The 19,167-nt window shown below is 39.0% G+C and overlaps 1 protein-coding gene across 1 annotated transcript; it reads left to right on the top strand.

Moving 5' to 3' along the window:
• The first annotated feature begins 322 nt into the window (after positions 1–322).
• On the top strand, positions 323–15,475 carry LOC144934183 (uncharacterized). The gene is made up of 6 exons (XM_078859745.1): positions 323–376; positions 1,504–1,554; positions 5,732–5,863; positions 7,068–7,262; positions 8,483–10,427; positions 14,043–15,475. Exons 1-6 carry the CDS (start codon positions 359–361, stop codon positions 14,444–14,446), a joined length of 2,745 nt encoding a protein of 914 aa, XP_078715871.1. The 5' UTR covers positions 323–358; the 3' UTR covers positions 14,447–15,475.
• The last annotated feature ends 3,692 nt before the right edge of the window (positions 15,476–19,167 follow it).

Below are 19,167 nucleotides of genomic sequence, written 5' to 3'. Positions count from 1 at the left end.
GACACCAATTTACCGTCGAGAAAGTGAAATATTCGTGGTGGACTGTGCATGGGAATTTGGCACTGCCGCAGATTTCTTTTTTCCCCACTGCCGGTCACGTGGGAGGCCCGCGCACGTTCCACTTGCCCCTTAACGGAGGGGGGCGAACGCGACGTTCAACAAAGCGTTCGTTGTAACGAAAGCTTTGAATGTTACAGTGCTCGACGCCGGTCGTTAAACGGCGCAATACAATGTAAAAGGTTATTTGAATAACATTACAAGGTTTAAATACAACGCGGTTCTTGTTATCTTAGCGTGTCAAACCACCCCCCCACACACCCCTCTCAAGACCGAGCTCAGTGGTAGAGTCCGGATCAAGATGGCGGCGAGCGAGGATGTGAGTCGTCGCACGTTTTTGTGTCGTTATAACTGCGGATGAGTTCTTGTTACCGGCGTTTGTTTGTGTTGATCAGCTCTGCTGGCGTTGTTACTACTTCGCGGCTGTGGATGCACGTCTATTGAACGCGGCGCTGGCTACCGGAGGGCGCCAAGCTGGGGGGGGCTGTGTGGTCCGTACGTGGACGGTGGAGCCACAGGCCTCTCTCGGCTAGGCCTCGCCAGACTCGCACTGTTAACCGAATTACGACTCCACGCTTGGTTTATCGAATTCGTTTACGATTTTGAACAAGGGCCGAGACATTTCTTGCACCGCTATTTAGAAAGAAACAAAATCTGCTTTACAAACGCTGCGAGCGAAAGCCGCCCCGGGTTTTGGCCTTCATGCGAAGGCGTTTAAAATTAAATCGCCATTGAGCTGCGTGTATAAGTTCGGTGTGTGCACGTGTTGTACGTTAGTGCACGTGTTGTACGTTAGTGCACGTGTGTAAACATACATCCTTCGATTAGCACGTTTGGCTGCGTACGTAACTTTAGAACTTGAACATACATCCCATCATCCTACCCGGACGAGATGAGTGGGTTTTTTTGGAAAAGTTAATCGTTCAAAGGATATATCGGCACCCGTCATGGGAATATGGAATGTTAACCGCAAGCCCCAGGGGCCGCCTTTTAACGTGTGCACTGCTGAACGTCCCTTTGACCATAGATATATTCACTTTATAGTACGTAACACTGTGTGGGCATCCTATAAAAACAACAACCGTCATTAGCCACTAAGTGGCGGGGACGTCAACAAGGCGCTTGTCCCAGGATATGTAAACATTTCAGGCCACGTGAAGTGTCGTAGGCTCGCTGAAAGAATATCTTCAGGTGCCATAAGTTGACTTAGATAACTGGATATCCTGTAGGCAGCCTGTAACCGGGTCATAGGAATATGGGCCTTCCACCTTTGTCATGGACACGCCAATTAAGATGAACACGGCTCAATACTCATTTGAACATGGGGACATTTTTACTCATAACAGCAGCATATAGTATAAATTCTCACGAATAGTGGATTGACCAACAGTTATCTTTCGAGTGGTTTTTATTCTAATACCAATTTACATGTTTTTATCATTTCAGGATGCAGAATTGGCAGAGCTGAGATCAGCAGTCTTGGCCTCGTTCAAAGCTGTAAGCCACAAATTGGATAACACTTGACCGATAATGGTGTTTGCTTTAACTAGACTGTATTAAAACAGTGTTTACTCATTTACACAAACTACAATTTAATGAACTTTGAGGTGGCAAAGTTTTAATGAGTGTTGTAACGTATATGTTGCTGAAGTTTGTGCCTTGTTTATATCTGGTCCTTAATGAATATGAGTGTTCCACTCTTATGCTTACAAGATGCTCAGCTAGGTTGGAAATTAAACGAATTTGTCAATAATACTGCCCTACAAGATTTACTAAATATATTTGTATGTTCCTATTAAGGCATTTGTTTGGTTGTTAAACCACTAGTAAAAGATTCTCACAAAAACATGTTTGATTTAAATACGCAAGCCGTATCCTAGCTATAACACCAAACCAATCCAATTACTTGGAACATCAATAGTTTAAGTTCCTTAATACGGAGATGAAAGGCTTATAGCTGCAAATTCAGGAACACTCTATTACGTGTTACTTTTTAAAAGAATATACAGTGGTACCTCGGTATGCGTCGTTAATTTGTTCCAGAAGGTAGGACTTATACCGAAAATGACGTATACCAAACGAATTTTTCCCATAAGAAATAAAGGGAAAGGAAATAATCCGTTCCAGAGTATAAGAAATTATATTTTATATAGCATATTATACATTAATGGGGTTGTATAAAATAATTTAGACACTACGTATTACTAAAATGCATACATACATTAAAATAAATGCATAATAAATTAAAATTAATTGAAATCAAAACACAATTTAACATCACTTTACCTTGCTGAGAGGAGGTGATAGCCTACGAGGAAGGGGAGGAGATGTTATTTTTTGGAAGGAGAGTCCCCTTCCATTAAAACTTCAGGAAGCTGAAATTATGGGGTTTTTTCTCTTTTCTTGACTTGGACCTGGTTGAGGCTCACCAGGTTTGAGTTTTACTAAAAACCTGTCCATTGAAGTTTGTTTTTGCCTTCTAAGAATGTTCCCGAAGTGTGACATTGTCTGGTCATTCCACACAATACTGTTACGGCTTGTTAGAGCCGTAACAGTGTTGTGTACGCGGGTACTGTATGCGGTGACTCATCCCGACCCATACAAGTTCTAGCAAGCGCGTCGTATCCCAAGCAAGACGTCGTATCCCAAGACATTTTTTTCTCGTCAAAACACGACGTATACCAAATTCGACGTATTCCAAAGCGGTCGTATACCGTGACAAAGGGATGTATATAAATGTATTTTTTACATTGTTAATAATCAGCAGCCATGATCCATCGACTGCTTGATAAATGCCTCTCCCAGTCTTCCCGATCTCTACATTTTTGCAATGTAACAATCCATCTTGCACCTGCACAAGAGCGGCTTTTCTCAACCCATCTCTGCAGTATATGTCCTCTCAAACATGTTTTCTACTTTGGCTATAACTAACATGCGTCATTAGGTTACCACCAAGTTCACTTCATTTAACAACTTTCAATTGTTTTCTCATCATGTTCCTTTTTGCCTCAGTAATTGCAAGTGCACGCCTTTCAGCTTTAATTAAAAAAAAATGGTCATAGGTAATTTTTCACTGAATTACAAGATTTGTTAAGGCACTTTGGAGTCCAGTTTGAGAAAAAGTTATTGATCTATAGTGAATTAAATATATTCTGATGTCGTTTCCGATTTAACTTCCCACCACCCCTGAGAAAAACAAACTTCTTACAAAACCGTTATTTTGTTTTAGAATGTATTCTTTCTGGATGAATACAGCGTGAATAATTCAAGACTTAAGTGATAAAAACTAACTATATACATAAACAATACACATTAACTGAAGGTTTTGAATATGTTGTGCCTGAAGGCTATAAATACTTGAGTATAACTATATGTAAATATATTTAAATAAATAATACAATTATTTATCTTTATATATAAAAGGGAAATTTGTGAATATGTGTGTCTGTTCGAAATGTTTAGCATACTTCCCCAACATGCAACAAACTTGAAATTTGGTAGCTTCCAGACTGTACACAATGCAAAAAGTCTAAATATCGACTTTTGTGTTTTGGGGGGGGGATATAATCTATTGTATGGCAAGTGAGCAGTGGCGTCACATCTGTGATGGAATAAACTATTAATTTCCGTGCGAAGAACGGGTACACCTGCTAGTCAAATATATAATGGCCATTATACACAAAAATAACTACTATATTAAAAACGAAACAATTAATTTGCACCTATAATTTTGTTTAAACCTTGATCAATAATTGTAATTCACACAATAAATGTTTTCATACCACATACCAGTAATTTCTTCTTCAACTACATATCGTAGTACAGGAAGAGCATCATGTTGATCTGCTTGGCCTTCAGTCTTTGCGCGTATCTTTGAATCAGCACTCATGAATCGGCAATCATGTCACTGTCTGCTGACAGGTCACTGTTACATAGTAGCCTTGAAGAACAGTATCACATTTCTATCTGTGCAATGTTTCCCCTTTGTCCATAAAAAACACATTTGTTTTCTATTTGAAATTGTAATTATATTGATACAATGTTCTTCTTTATTTGGTGAATTACTTATTTTCGTTTTACTCGGACTACTCGGAGAGAGTCGTACACCTGCGGGTTTGATTTATACATGCCGATTTTTAAGTCGCATTGAAAATTACAAGGTTTTTTTCCACATTGGCTATGTTGTTATGTTGTATGCAAGTTCACTTATGCATTCCGTCAACAAACGTAAAACAACTGGACACAGCTGACATTTTTTTTAAATTACAGCTCCTGCTGTTGTCGAATTGCACTGTCCCCGAATCCCCTGATTGACAAACTCTATGGTGCCAATGATCAAGTGCTCAATAGATTCGTAACAATCCGTAACAAGTAACATTTAATACATCGGGATATTTATGGCAATTGAATTAAAGATAATTTGTTTTAATTAATAAAAAAATATTGATATTTATATTCCAAGATTTGGAATCAATCGTGGGGTTGACGTAGAGTACATTTTGTATGAAATAGAATCGATTTTGAAACTTAACGTAAACTGGATTATAAACCGATTCTTCTGCGATCGACTTGCCGGCCCTACTTCTAGTTGACCAACCCCAGATGAGATGTTGCATGACATCAAATTCAACAAAGACTGGTGTGATACATGTTAAAGTTACACTTAGGCAGATATTTTTTTAAGCTAATTACAAAGTGAAGATGGTTAACATGGAGGTAGGATGTAGCTCTATTTAGTCTTATTCTTAACAAACAGATTGGATGTAATCACAGCCAAGTGAGGAACCATACCCAAGAGAGCATTCATTTTAAATATGGAGTGATGCAATAGGACTGTGAGATGTAGTTTTGCTTGCAGAAGCCATCCAGCAGTGGGTAGATCATGACCGATTATATTTTGTACACTTACAATTAGTCTAAGAAACAAATGCCATGTGAATTGTGAAAAATATGAATGTAATAACGCAGTAATGTTTTAGTTAATATACATGAGATTTCTCCTGTATAAATAAAGATTGCTGAAAATATAACAGTGCTCATTGAACATTTGAGGTTAAACAATTTGGAAATTGTCTTCACACATTCAACATATTCGTACATCACAATTCATAATCAGCTAAAAGCTATTTTTGCGTATTTAATTTCAATGTTGAAATTGTATGTTTTAAATATACCATGAGAGTAACATTTATTGGTTGACAGTAAATATTTTGTCCTCGACTCCTGCATTTCATTGCACACAGAAATTAAGATGATTTTGCATTAGCAGAATATAGTTAATGATGAACCCTTACAATATGGAATTTTGTGTGTTGCTCTGCTGTTTATGATTAAACATAATACAAATAAACTGTATAATTGCACATTATATTGCTGTTTCATTGATGGTGATCATCGAGGGCTATGTGTTATGGGTGGTTATGTAACCTTTTGGGTGCATATGTAGTTGGAAGTATGAAGAGCTATCTGGATATCAGATTAAAAAAATCAGTCAAATCATTCCAAACATAGCTGGAGAGATGATCAGAGAAGAGGGCAGAACTATGCATGTGCTCAAACATAATACATCATTATGACAGACGTCTAATTGAAGCATAGCCACAGTTGCTAAATGTGACTCCAGAATGGCAGAATAAATGTCGCTAACATAAATTACTGACTTGTGCATATACAGAAATCTGCAGATACAAAGATTGAACAAGCGAGTCTGTCTCAGGATGAGAATAGCAGCCAAGCAGAGGATGACGAAGACCTGGATGTTTTGCGTCTGGCTGCTTTACAGACGAAGAAACTGTCAGCCTTCACAGTAAGCTCTTATAATCCTGTAACTGTATTCTGCAGACTCATTGAATATTCTGTTTTCATGGGCAAGTACACTGTCCTTTAACGATGGGTAGCACAATGAAACTGAGATAGTTTTGAAATGTTGTAACCTTTGCGTGTGCTGTTTCATTATATGCATTGAATATTAAGGTCATGTATAAAAATGTGACCATATTAAAAACGCTGGTATTAACAACTGTCTGGAAGCCTGGCCTACATTCTTTACAATGTTACATCTCGTTTCACATACTCTAATAGGCCTGTTGATTTTCATATCTCTTGCAAATGAGACCTGATTAACTCATTACATAGACGCATGTATATGTTAAAGGCCTGTCTGATGTTCATCTGTCACTATTGACCTATCAGAATGGTTCTCTGGCAGTTTGACATTACTGACCAATCAGAAAGCAACATTTACAAATCTCGCAATTGGCACCACGTGATCTATTTAGCTGCTGATGTAATAAGTCTGCCTGCTAAACAATGAGTAGTATACTACCTAAACTTTGACTTAAAACTTTCGTGACTGCAGGAATTAATATTCTTTGGTTCTTTCGGTAAAGTCACGTATATTAAAAGAACGATCATGTTGACATTTTTTATCTACCTGACTTTACCGAAAGAAGCAAAGATTACCAATATTATACTACCTGCTGGATAAATCATGCTATTGCACTTAATAACGCTGCTTATACGATGCAGTACTTTTGCAACTCGTGTTGCAGCCAGTTTATATTTGTCAGAAATAGTCATGTTTTGAGTGTTTGCGATGTGTGCTCAGTGTGAGTGGTAAGCGTCAATAGGGTCAGGTGAGTGGTGTTTCACAATGTTTTTACTTTCTCAGATTTTGGATTGGAAGTGTAACTGATTCAATAACCTGCGCTTACAATTATTGTCATGGGGTCTTTGCTGTTTCCTGCTAAGCTGATGGTGCATATTCTTAATGTAGACATTACCAGACGGGTATGATGGAACTGGTTTTAAACTGACGTATTATCACCATGACCATTAAAGCTGTCCAACTTCCCATAACTTTTTATTTCTTTGCTTTATTACATAATGCAGCAATAATGAGAAGTGTTTATAAATTTCCCGCTGAATGCTGCTACAAGCGGAAAAAACAAAAACATCAGTTTCTCTATAGCAGGATTTTTATAATTTGTAAAAAAATATTTTTTGTTTAGGCCACTGAAACAGAAGATGATGCTACCTATTTGCCTGCAAGTCCCGATGAAAGACTAGAAGTGTATCCTAAGCGGAGTAACTTGATAGTCATTCCTCTGGTCTACACTGAGACGGATCTCCAGACATATCCACCCGTTGGCGGAGAGTGCAACATGAGCGTGAATGAGCGCCTGCCTCATCACATCGTCACTGAGGTGGGTTTAAGGAAGCATCACCAAGAGTTTAAACTCAGCGATTTTACATTATAAGCAACTTAATTTCATTGCATGGTTCTTAATTGTATGCTCTGATGTACAGAATGCTCTACGTATTTTAATTAGATCACTATTTGGTAGGGTTTGTGACAATTTATATATTAGTAGATGCTTGACTGAATTCAGCTCTGGAAGTTTGATGTTAAAAGCCATGGATTTAGCTCTATTATCTATTTAGCAGCATTGAAAATAAGTTGCAATATAGGAAAAAGGCAATAGACTGGCAATTGACCATTTAATGTCAATATTACTACAGGCTGAAAATGTATCTAATGTTCCACGTTTATTTTATTCATATATTTTTGCACTACATGCACATTTATTTACATTTATTGAAGTAAATATAAAAACGATTAAGGTTTTGTGCACATTGCATTTTTTTTGTAAATTTATACACGAATCTGAGGGGGGGAAACGGAAATGTTGACAATTTATGGCAGGGGTGGGGAACGTCCGGCCCGCGGGTCGTATAAGGCCTGCAAAATCATTTGGTCTCTTCCAGCCATCACATTAGGGGTGAGTTAATTAAATGTTTGACCAAATATATAACAGGCTAATTTTTTTGTTGATAATTTTGTATGGCCCGCGAATGATGTTATAAATATCCAAATGGCCCTTGGCAGAAATAAAGGTTCCCCACCCCTGATTTAGGCAATCAAAATAACCATTCATGAGGTTTGCTTATTTCTAAGATTGCAAGTGCTTGTTTACGTGCATTGTTTCCCAGTTATGAAAATGGGTTTCAGAGTCATTTAGGTGGGAAACCACTGAATGTAGTAAAAATGTTAAACGATTTTTGTAACAATTTTATGACATACAGCTATTTTCAAGTTTCATGGCGTGCATTTTTTACTCTGTAAAATTGTTGGCTTTTACAACACAAATATATGACAACAGAAGAGGATTCCTATTCCTGCCTCTGCCCTAGTATTCATTTTAATATCAACCAGTGTAGCTAATACATAGTGACATTCCTAGTCTGATGTAAGTATATTTTTAAGGGTGATGATTGCAACAAAGTAACTTAGTTTTGGTTGCGATATAAAAGTTGATGTTGACATCATAGCATGCCCAATGTGTAAAATTGCACAGGGCTTACATGAGTTGGCTTAACATGGGGAGGATTTAACAATGAAATCGAAATTTGCATGTCATTGCAGGGTGCTGAAGTGATGGGATCCCCACAGCAGTCAAAACGGGATGACAAATTCAGTCGCTTTGAATCTGACAGTGACTCGGACAATGAACAAAGCCAGTCGGAGTCAAGTTCGGATGAGATGGTAGACTCGGGAAACCAATCGGAAAAGGGTTCTTACAGGTCGGATACTTCTGATTCTGAAGAGGATGCATGTCAAGGATCTTCAAGGGAACATAAAGATTATTCTGTAACTACTGATGCCGATATGAGCACAGGAATATCCAGTGCTGAAACTATATTAGAAAATAAGTCGCTAGTTGGCGATGCTTCACCAAGTATGAATACTGTGAAAGAAGAAGTCATTGCCGAAGCTCTTGGAAGGTCTGATCAAAGCCCAGCACATTCTATAGAAGATTCTCATGTTTCTAAAACATCACCAAAAGAAAACTCTCCCTGCAAGTGTTCAAAAGATGACAGAGTGGACAAAAAGTGTCCGCATTCAGACGTGCATCGGCCATTGTCGTCGTCTTTGTCACCTGGCAAGGAGAATCTTTGTGGCCACGCAAAGGATGACAGTTCATCACAGCGTAAAAGTAAACATACATCGGCCAGTGACGAGGATGGTAACAGCTACAGTGAGTCATTGAGATTTAAAGAGTGTTCGGACAGAGAATTGGGTTCATCTAGTAAGCAAACCAGGCATCCTCATTCATCACGTAACATTTTAGATCGGAGGAAACATGAAGTAAGCAATAATTTACAAAGAAGGTCTCGTTCTCAATCACCTTTAAGGTCTTGTGGCAGGGAAAAAACAGAGGGCAAAACATATTCTCGAGAACGATCGAGGTCTCGCTCCCCATTGCATGCCTTTCATTTACCATCCAGCAGAAATACCTTTTCAGAGGATGACAAAGGTCAACAAGGATATGCTTTGCTTTTGTCCAAAGAAAATGCTCATGCAAATGTCATTGAAAAAGAAAAGGAAGATAGTCAAAAAAAAAAGTATGGGGAGCTCATTCCACTTCCCGATGAAGCCACACTGGAAGCAAGAAGGAGAAAGTTTGAATGTCAGGAGGTGAATGTCAGCTCTGCTGACGTGAAACGTATTTCCCTAAAACACATAAAATTAAAAAGAGAAGTGGACAACGAGGCTGATGCATCAGTATATCCAGTTTTGAAAGAAAACCAGGATGGAGAGAAAAGGTCAATTGAAAAAAGACAAGATAATTATTCAGAGGATCACAGTGGACGTTCAGTAATGGAAAATCTGTCAAGCGAAAAGGATAATGGCATTTATAATGACAGATATCCTGATAGTGATGATTCAGTGCAGCGAACAAAAAGAGAGAAGTCATTTGAAAAGAGAACAAATAATTCCAGGGGAACTGATGGGCTTGTGGACAAAAGAAATGAGTTTGAGACCTATTCCCAAAAAAAGGGGTTGGATCCGAGAAAACATGACCTCCGAGATGAGAGGGACATTAATGCCAAAATGAGTCGGGTGGATGGAAAGAAATCTCTTCAGGAAAAACTAATGTCTCTGGCTTATGGTGGAGTGGACAATGATGCAAAGCAGATGGAACATTTTAAGAACAGAGATGAGGTCAGTGAAAACAAAAAAAAGTCACTGAAACACAGGCTTGGACCTCTGAAGGAAGACTGCAAAAAATCTGTCTCTGGACCATCAAGAGAACACGAGAGGACATTTAATGCAAACGATGATGTGCCTTATGACCCCATTGCCATTTTAAAAAGTGTCATAAATGATAAGAAAGGCACGATCAAGCAGACACCAGTGCAGTTGGAGAGATACAGGCACAGGATGGAAAAAAGAGACTCAGTGCCACGAGAAGATAAGGTAAATACAAGGAGCCAGAGTCCAGAGAAGGATGACTCTCATGCCAAAAGCAAGAGGCGAGAAGGCAAGACTTCTAGCAACATGGAGCGAAAAGTTCTCATCATGGAAGGTATTGTCACTGTTCTTCCTTAGAACACTGAGGTGTGCTAATTTTAAGAACAGGGTGTTTTCATAATCTTATTTTATTGAGGCTACATGAGGGAGATTGGAGAACTAAGTGGTCCTTTAGGAGGAAATACAATTTCTGTTTAGGGGGGAGTGAGGAGGGCTGGTCACGAGGCAGGTGGTGTCACAAGGCTGGCAGATGCAAAGTGCGAATTAAACCAATTTATAATTGCACTTTGATCAGAAAAGCAACTGCCATTGAGCAAAGTCTTGGTGGTACTCCATATCCAATATGTTTTACCTTCAAGGGTCTTTATGGCTTTCCAGAAAATGTTGGGTTTCTCTTTTGGGCCAAAGAGGGTATCCTGAAAATGATGGTGTTTGGGCTGCAGCAGATCCTTAGGACTGTGTAGTTGCTCCAGTTTGAGTCTAAACCTGTTTGCTTAGTGAGTTTCCAATCTGCATTTCTCGAAAGGATGAGCTGGGCAACTGTTTGTGTTGAACCAGGGGGCTTGATTTCTCCTGGAGCATGTTTGTCAACTATAGATTGCAAGGTCTTTAGGTTGGTTGCCCAATATGGGAATCTTACATACGTAAGGGAGATCAGAATTCACAATGCCGAGATAGATGGCCTGACACTAAAATTATTTCAAAGAGTGTTTAAATGTAATCTAATGTGGAACTTGAAGCAGATGCATGTGTCGAATGCCAAATATCATTGAGTGGTCACTAAGATGATTTACCAGGACACTTTTACAGACTCTTCACGAGTGTTTGACATGATGACGTCAAGGATTGATGAGTTATCAGGGTTTTTTTTTTTATATGAGGACTTGTTGGTGAACAGGTGAGCTGAGATAGGTTGAATTCATTTGTGAAGACAAAAGCTTCAGTCGGAGGATTGACCCAGTTCAAGTTAAATCCTTTTTCATCATCTACAAAAGCTAGGCTGAATTATATTTACCATGCAGACCTTGCTTAGCACGACCCCGTAGAACTCTGATTTGTTATGGCGCTCATTGTCCTGGAGAAAATGTTTCACTACAATGAAATAAAAACATTTAAACAGCGCTCACGAGTGAGAACACACAGCAGCGCCAGCCGAGGCAACGTACCCCCCCATCATTCGCTCAGCCAATGAGAGTGACGTACGCTGAGCCAGTCAGACCCCCCCCCCCACCAGGAATTGATCATGATAATGATCATGAGTGGTGAGCATGATTACATTTAAAACAAAATCTATCCCCCTCCCCCAATGTTATTACAGTGAATTTAGCCAGGTGAGAACTCACGAGACCAGGATAGTCTCAGGCTCCACTTAAAAGAAACCTCACCACAACGTTTGACTGAGGGCATCGCTAAGACCGGCATTGGGTGCGCAGCTGCTCCAACCTCATCTCCCACCGCTGCCTTGTAGGAGTACAATAGATACCACTCGTGAGTACAGCACGAAATACGATTGTTATATATTTTTTATTCGTGAAATAATGTTTGCCATCTGTATTGTTATTATTAGCGCTATTACCAATACCCCAATAAAGCGCTCATATATTGCTCATACGAAAGAAATAACGCTGCCGGGAATGCATCCTCATATATGCAATGGTATAATTACACCTTTGTAGCACTGATTTTGGTGAGCGCTCACTTCTCCAGAAATGCATCTTGAGCGCTAAGCGAGGTCTGCCTGTCATCGTGTTTTGTTCTCGACTTAATAGTATGTGATAATAATAGGGTTTTCCCCCTCTTTTCTGGCAACAAAACTGAAACCTTTTTACAAGGATTCATGTCTGCATTAACCACAATACTTGCAGTCAAAATGCAAACAAAAAACATACTATTGGTCCACACCAAGGGACGGCTTTCTTAAAGAATCAGTTTCAAGGACAATGCATATATTGTCATAGTATGTTTTTTTTGCATTTTGACTGCAAGTATTGTGGTTAATGCAGACATGAATCCTTGTAAAAAGGTTTCAGTTTTGTTGCCAGAAAAAATGGGAAAATCCCTATTATATTTTGGTACTGGCAAAGGAGGTCTATTGATTAAATAGTATGTGCTCGAGGTAGACACACGTTTTCTAAAACCAGCATGCTCACATGGTTGGTTGGCCATTATTTTGTCTTCATCAATCTTCGTGCACAGTTTACATAGGTGTGGTAAGAGGCTGATGATTCTATAATACTGGTAGGAACCTCCTGGTTACACCAGCCCACAGGGGATTATTTTGTCTGTCCGTCGTGCAGGGAGGGGAGGGCGGGGAGGGGCTGGGTGGGGAGGGGCTGGGTCACCCCGTGGTGCCCTTAAAACATTCCTGCGGAGGGAGCTAGTAAGAACGTTGGGTTGCTCAGTCAATGGCCAGGGTCAATGGCGGCGTGGTGTATTCCGCAAATATGGCTGACTGTGAGGGCGGGCACAAGCGGCGTGAGTAGGTTAAACGTTGAGTTTTATAAGGTCACCACGGGGTGACCAGCCCCTCCCCACCCAGCCCCACCCCTCCCACCCCCCACCCAGCTCCACCCTCCCCACCCAGCCCCTCCCCACCCTCCCCTCTCCACCCAGCCCCACCCCTCCCATTTTTGGATGCACGACGGACAGACGGACACAATAATCCCCTGTGGGCTGGTGTAACCAGGAGGTTCCTACCAGTATAAAACTCAACGTTTAATATGGCCGGCTTGTGCCCGCCCTCAGAGTCGGCCATATTTGCGGAATACACCACGCCGCTGTTGACCCTGGCCATTGACCGGGCAACCCAACGTTCCTACCAGCTCCCTCCGCAGGAATGTTATCCCAAAATCTGTTTTGTATTTTTTCAATGGAAAAATTAAGGATGTTTATTTGGTTGAGGTGTTTAATTTCTGTTTAAAGGACATATTTAGGACATGTATCTACTGGTTGTGAGCCAACATGTGTGGCTAAATTTTTAATGATCTCCACAGTGTTATCCCATCTGGTCTGAAAACCTTTCTGTTTTGCATAGAGTGAAGGGCATTGGTTATCTCTTCAAGTGTGACATCTGCAATGTCCTCCTCACCTGAAGCATTTGTTGTGATTTGATTTTTAACGATCTGTAAAGGTGTGGAAGTAGAATATTTATGATTTAGAAATAAAACCAGACAAACGACTGTAGTAAACTTTATTTAAGGTCCAATAAAACATGTCAAGTGTAATGTTTGAAATGGTTATTATCGATGAAAATACATTCTTCAAATAAATAAACTATAGGTTACTAAGTTGTGTTATGCAAAAGGATAGGAATAATTATTAATTATTGTTTTGTATATTATTACAAACAAGATAACATGTGAAACTTTGAGTGGCATTTCCTGTAAGGGTTTAATGCAAGAGTACATGATGGAGTGGGCTTCTGTTTTGCTTCACTGCATAATGTCGTTGTGGAGTGTAAATTATGAGCAGTGGGGGTGGTCAACCATCTCAATGAAGCTTATCTCGAATAACCTACACAGAAATGTAAACCAATCAACGATTTCAACTACAAATTTGTACAAACTTTACATGCAGCGATTGAACATTAAGTGCAGATGTAAGATTACTGGGGCTGTTAATGGTGTGTATTTGGTGCATATGACTTGAACTGTGATTGTCTCTTCTTCAGGGGAGGAGGAGTCGCTCCAAAAACGTCTGCCAGTGCACCTGCGAATTGGTGAAGTCAAGCAGCACATAACTGTAAAAAAAACATTTGATTGTTTAGTGCAGCAAAGCAACTCCAAAGGTTCGTATCAAACGGAAGGAGGGAAACTAAAGCAGCAAGAGGAGCCAGCATCAAGCGAAGGTGGAAACTGGGAAATGTCAAAGCGGAGTAGAAATAATGAGCCTGTTTCAGGATTGGTGTCACAAATATCTGTTCCCCATAGAAAAGAGAAGGCCGAGGCACAAAAGGATGTTTCGGCAGACAAAGAGAGTGAGCTTGATGAACGAATTCGGAAAATCCAAGAAAAAAATGCAGAAATTCTCCGTCGAAAGCAGGAAATAGAGGCAGACAAGAAAAAATATGGCTGAGAAGTGAAAATATAAATCAGTAAATTTTTTTGCGATTGCTGTTAAATTATTATGTGATTTTGTTTATGTTCATAGTGAGTATCGAGAGATGAGCTAATTGACAAAAGACCAAAATGTTATCCAGTTTATATGAAATGTGCTGATTTACGCTGAGAAAAATACCTGGTTAAAGTTTACCACTATTTGTCAGGTTAATAGTGCACTAAAAATAACAATAACTGTTTTGACAATTGTGGAATATGTAGGGGGTCTTTGTGAAATAAAACCTTGACAAACTCCATAGCCATTCAGTGGCTTTTTATGTATTTTGAGTAACATTAAATGTGCAAAAGAACACGCACACAACCACGGGATTGCCTTTAATTCTAGCAGGATATCTGCCCACTGTTGACTTGTCCTTTTCAGTTCAATCTGCCTTTTGACACAATTAAATGTGTACATTAATTTAATTTCAGTCCACCTTGTAACCTTTTGCAGTGCCACAAGTTTTGTAGGTATGTAATAAATGAAACAAACCTCAGGTCTAAAGCCAATTACGTGATTTATTGCGTGTTGTTTTGGCATTTACACTTGGTGAAACGCAAATTACCATCTGCTCAGTCACTGATGGTGATTTCAATGCAGAATATTGCTCAATAACTAATCCAGTCTTTATGGTACTGTTGTTGACATTGCCAATTTTTGGCCAATAACTTTAAAAACACTGCTTATATGAAAAAATCTCATGTGTTACAAGGAGATGTCAGAAGGTGTTGATATTGTAATATAAATCAAATACAGAAAATATTTCTTAATGTATAAAGATCTGTAAAAATTATCACTGAAATGAAGCCATGTTTAGGTATTTTCCTTGTTTTCGTGGCGCTTTAGCAATCAGTTTTTACTTGTACATGTTTCACATGTAAATATATGTGTGTGTAATAAATAGGTTCCCTTTTTCCACAATGAACTTGTTTGATACCTTGCTATTGCAGAAGTTCTACTGCTGTGTATTGTATGTATGACCTGTGAGTGCACAGACTACATTGTATAAAAACTACATTTATTATATCATAAATAAGTGTACAGTACTGTATTGAAAATTTCTAGTGTGCCATTATGCTTCGATAAACAACATGCAAATCCTATATGTTATATGCTAGTGGGCCTATGGTGCTACCAGTTAGCACACAACCACACAAACTTACATACCCTGAGTTAATGAATAGTGTACATATGCGACTACATATGCTTTGACAAATTAACCGTCGACACCCAGTGCATTATGTGTGCATCGTGTAACTTTCTAGAGACGTTCACAAATCAGACTTTCACGCAGTCATTGTATTAATCTCGCATACTAACAAAACATTTCCCATGTTTAAAGTAGTTTGCGTTTATGTCTACCCAGTAACCCATTTGTGCATAGTGTAAATCATTTTATAAATTTGTTCATAATCTGACCTTTATATTTCAGCTTGTACCTCAGTCCCCATTGAGTTAGATATGTGCCGGACATGCTGTACATTACTTTTCATAAATTTCGATTTAAAGCTTTCGTGACTGCAGGGATTCATCTTCTTGGTTCTTTCGGTAAAGTCACGTAGAAGGGAAATACAATTTTATTATGTTTTATTTCCCTTCTACGTGACTTTACCGAAAGAACCAAGAAGATAATTTTTATAGCTTTCTTTGGAGCAAGTGGTAATCCTCTATTGGGCCTCAATGGAAAGATAGTTGAATTAGTGACTCAAGGGAAGATGAAAGTGGATGTTTACAGAGCCAACAAGAATAAGTAATGTCCCTTGTTTACAAAGGTAACGCTGAGATTGTAAAGTCATGTTTTAAATATAGCAGGAACAATAATAGTTTATTGCCTTTTGCTTAAGGCCATTTTTTATTAAGAATAATAAAATGATACTTGAATGGATGTTACTTAATTTAAAACCGAGAGTGCACCAATGTAGTCAACAGCAATCATGGTCTTAATATATAGTATTGTACATACTGATGTATAGGATGTTGAGAATATGAAATCGATGTTTGACGTTGCCACAATGTATGATTCATAGTTTGATCAGATTTATCTTGCCAAGGGATGCATAAAATACTACAGTATGGTTTTGAATTCACAACGGCAGTCCTAATCGGTTATTGTGGCGTATTAACATGCACTAAAATATGGAACCATTGCAAGTATATGCGGTGGGATTGGCATTTCAAGATCCCAACAGTTAGACGTGGGGAATTAAGATCCACACTGGATAGTAGTATTTTTGTAGGAAATGTGTAAATCCAGCAAGAGGTAATTTGATTCTTAGCAAGCTCGTGAGTTGTGGGATCTGATATGTATGGCTATGGCAGTACAAGTATTTGAGTTTACACATATAGTCTTTAAGGCACTTAGGTAATACAGCATGGTTATCTTTACATGCTATGACAACTCATGCTGAAATAGCAATTAGAGTTTAATTTGCAAGTGAAAACTATTTGTTAACTAAGTTTGATAGATATGCAATAACGCTGGTGGTGAAATCATGGTGTGTTCTAGACATCTGTCTAATATGTACAGAGTCAAAATATCAATAAACAGTAAAAAAAAATAAGAACTGCATTTTTTAACGCCAGAACATTTGGAATATTCTCTAAAAAATGCGTGAAGTTTTCTCCTTTTAAAATAAAAGTCCGATGCTAAGAAATGTTAATTTAGCTAAGCTAATTCATTAACACTGCCACAAGCAATTCAGTAACAAAACAAGGCTACCTTCCAAATATAGGTCTCGGTGGACAATGCTATTCATAATTTAGCCAAAATTAAGTTAAATAACTAAAGTAAAATACATTCGGCACAAAGTTAAATACAATTTTCACGGTCTGAAAATTGTGATAATGCATATGTATACCAATTAAGTAAAATATACGCCACGTGTATAGTTTCACAATCCCTCGGGTCCATTTCCTTTTCGCAATTTAACAAAACCACTACAAAAAGTGCATATAAAAAAAAACGATGCTAAAACATTGTTCTATTTCAAATCTCCATATTCGTACGTGTTGCCAAGGTGACAAACACCACAGACTATTGATACCTATACACACCGACCCAGCAAAATCACGTGCTACATAGAGGTGAAGGAAGGTATATTGTCTATTCTTCAAACTGAGCTGTTTTTTCTCGTGTTCCACAATGATCAGGATGTTAGGCATGCATAGTGAACAGCGTGCCGAGTGATGACGGAGTGCAAATAAGGGTTACAGTTTCACACGTTGGCTTTCGCGACCAATATCTATAATAGACGGTTGGGTTCGATCGCGGAGATACATTCATTAACCCCCCTCCCCCTCTGGCCTTCGTACCTGATTGGGTCACAAGTGATAACGTCACACTTATCCCTCTAAGAACGAAACAGGAGGGTGTATCCACAACTCTGGCTGTCGCCTGATGATGCTGGTTGTAATTACTGGCGAAACGTCATACTCCAATTGTAAATGCGGTGGGTTTACTCTCCAACACACCGGTGTGATGTGCTAGTAACGAATTGGCATGTTTTGTTTATGTGACAAACCTTACTAATTGGCTGTGTCGGGTGATGTTGGGTTTAACGACACATTTATGCGATCTATAACACAAACAACCTCTATTAAGGGTTACAGTACAGTGTTTGGGAGTGAATACAATCGATACTGAGCTGACGACGCATACCAGCTTGCGTCTAGTTGGGACATGTGCGTGCTGGTGTGAGCATACCACAACGTAAACACAAATAGTTGTAAAGTTCAGATTTAGAAATGATGGCCGTGTGTGCCGATTCTCGTTTCTCATCGCCACCACTGTTGACTTGCTGTACGTACTGTTGCTGCTGCATGCATGCCCTGGGTATAGCTGTTGAATTGATTTCTTAGACGTAACCTTTCCTCCACTGCATGGTCCTTTTCATGAGATCACTGCGTAGATCTTTTTCACCAGTGTTGCCGTAAATGACCCATTAGCTCGACTGGTCACATGTTTGAAGCTAATCACCAGTTCAGCCCAGCCTTTATTGTATATCATCATGGGATTGGCCGACAGTAAGTCAATCCTGGGGGTACATTTTCAATAATGGTTTTAATGCTTCCACGTATCCACGTAACACAAAGCAGACCTGCTGCTGAGCAGTATATGTTATCTCCTTTGAAGCGTTTTTTGTTGTTCATGGCACCAAGTGAGATGTTGCGTTACCATGGGAATGCAGATTAATTTCTGTTGCTACCCATTGTTGGTTCCATGGTGACTGGGCTTCCGCATCTCGACGGCGAATTGTCATTTGTACACCTACATTTTTATTAATTTCTTAGTAATATAAATTGCACTACGTAACTAATATATACCCAACCCGCCCTAAAATAAAACAACATTTTTGCTATTTTTCAGGAATTTACCCTCTTTAATAGCACACAAATAAGGACCAGTGGGCCAAAACCTCACCTAATTTTTTTCCCTTTTAAGGCCAGTTTTGACGAATGTGTTGAGGATTTTTTTGTATTGCTTGTGCTACAATGCCACGTCGTTATCACCAAATTATTTGTTAAATTTACACCGAGTAGAATACATTAAGTGGAATAACCCTGAGTGTATACGAGAAGCAGTACAGTTGGTAATGATTTTAAAAGGCTTCTCACCGTGTATGGATCATGGATTTGCCATGAACAGTGGACTATAGTACTCACAAAGCATGTAATATAATTTAACCGTGAAGTGCTCT

The sequence above is a fragment of the Lampetra fluviatilis genome, chromosome 9 (assembly GCF_964198595.1).
Source record: "Lampetra fluviatilis chromosome 9, kcLamFluv1.1, whole genome shotgun sequence".
In the NCBI taxonomy this organism is placed as follows: domain Eukaryota; kingdom Metazoa; phylum Chordata; class Hyperoartia; order Petromyzontiformes; family Petromyzontidae; genus Lampetra; species Lampetra fluviatilis.
Note: the sequence above shows the minus strand (reverse complement) of the source record. Positions and strands in the feature narration are given on the sequence as shown.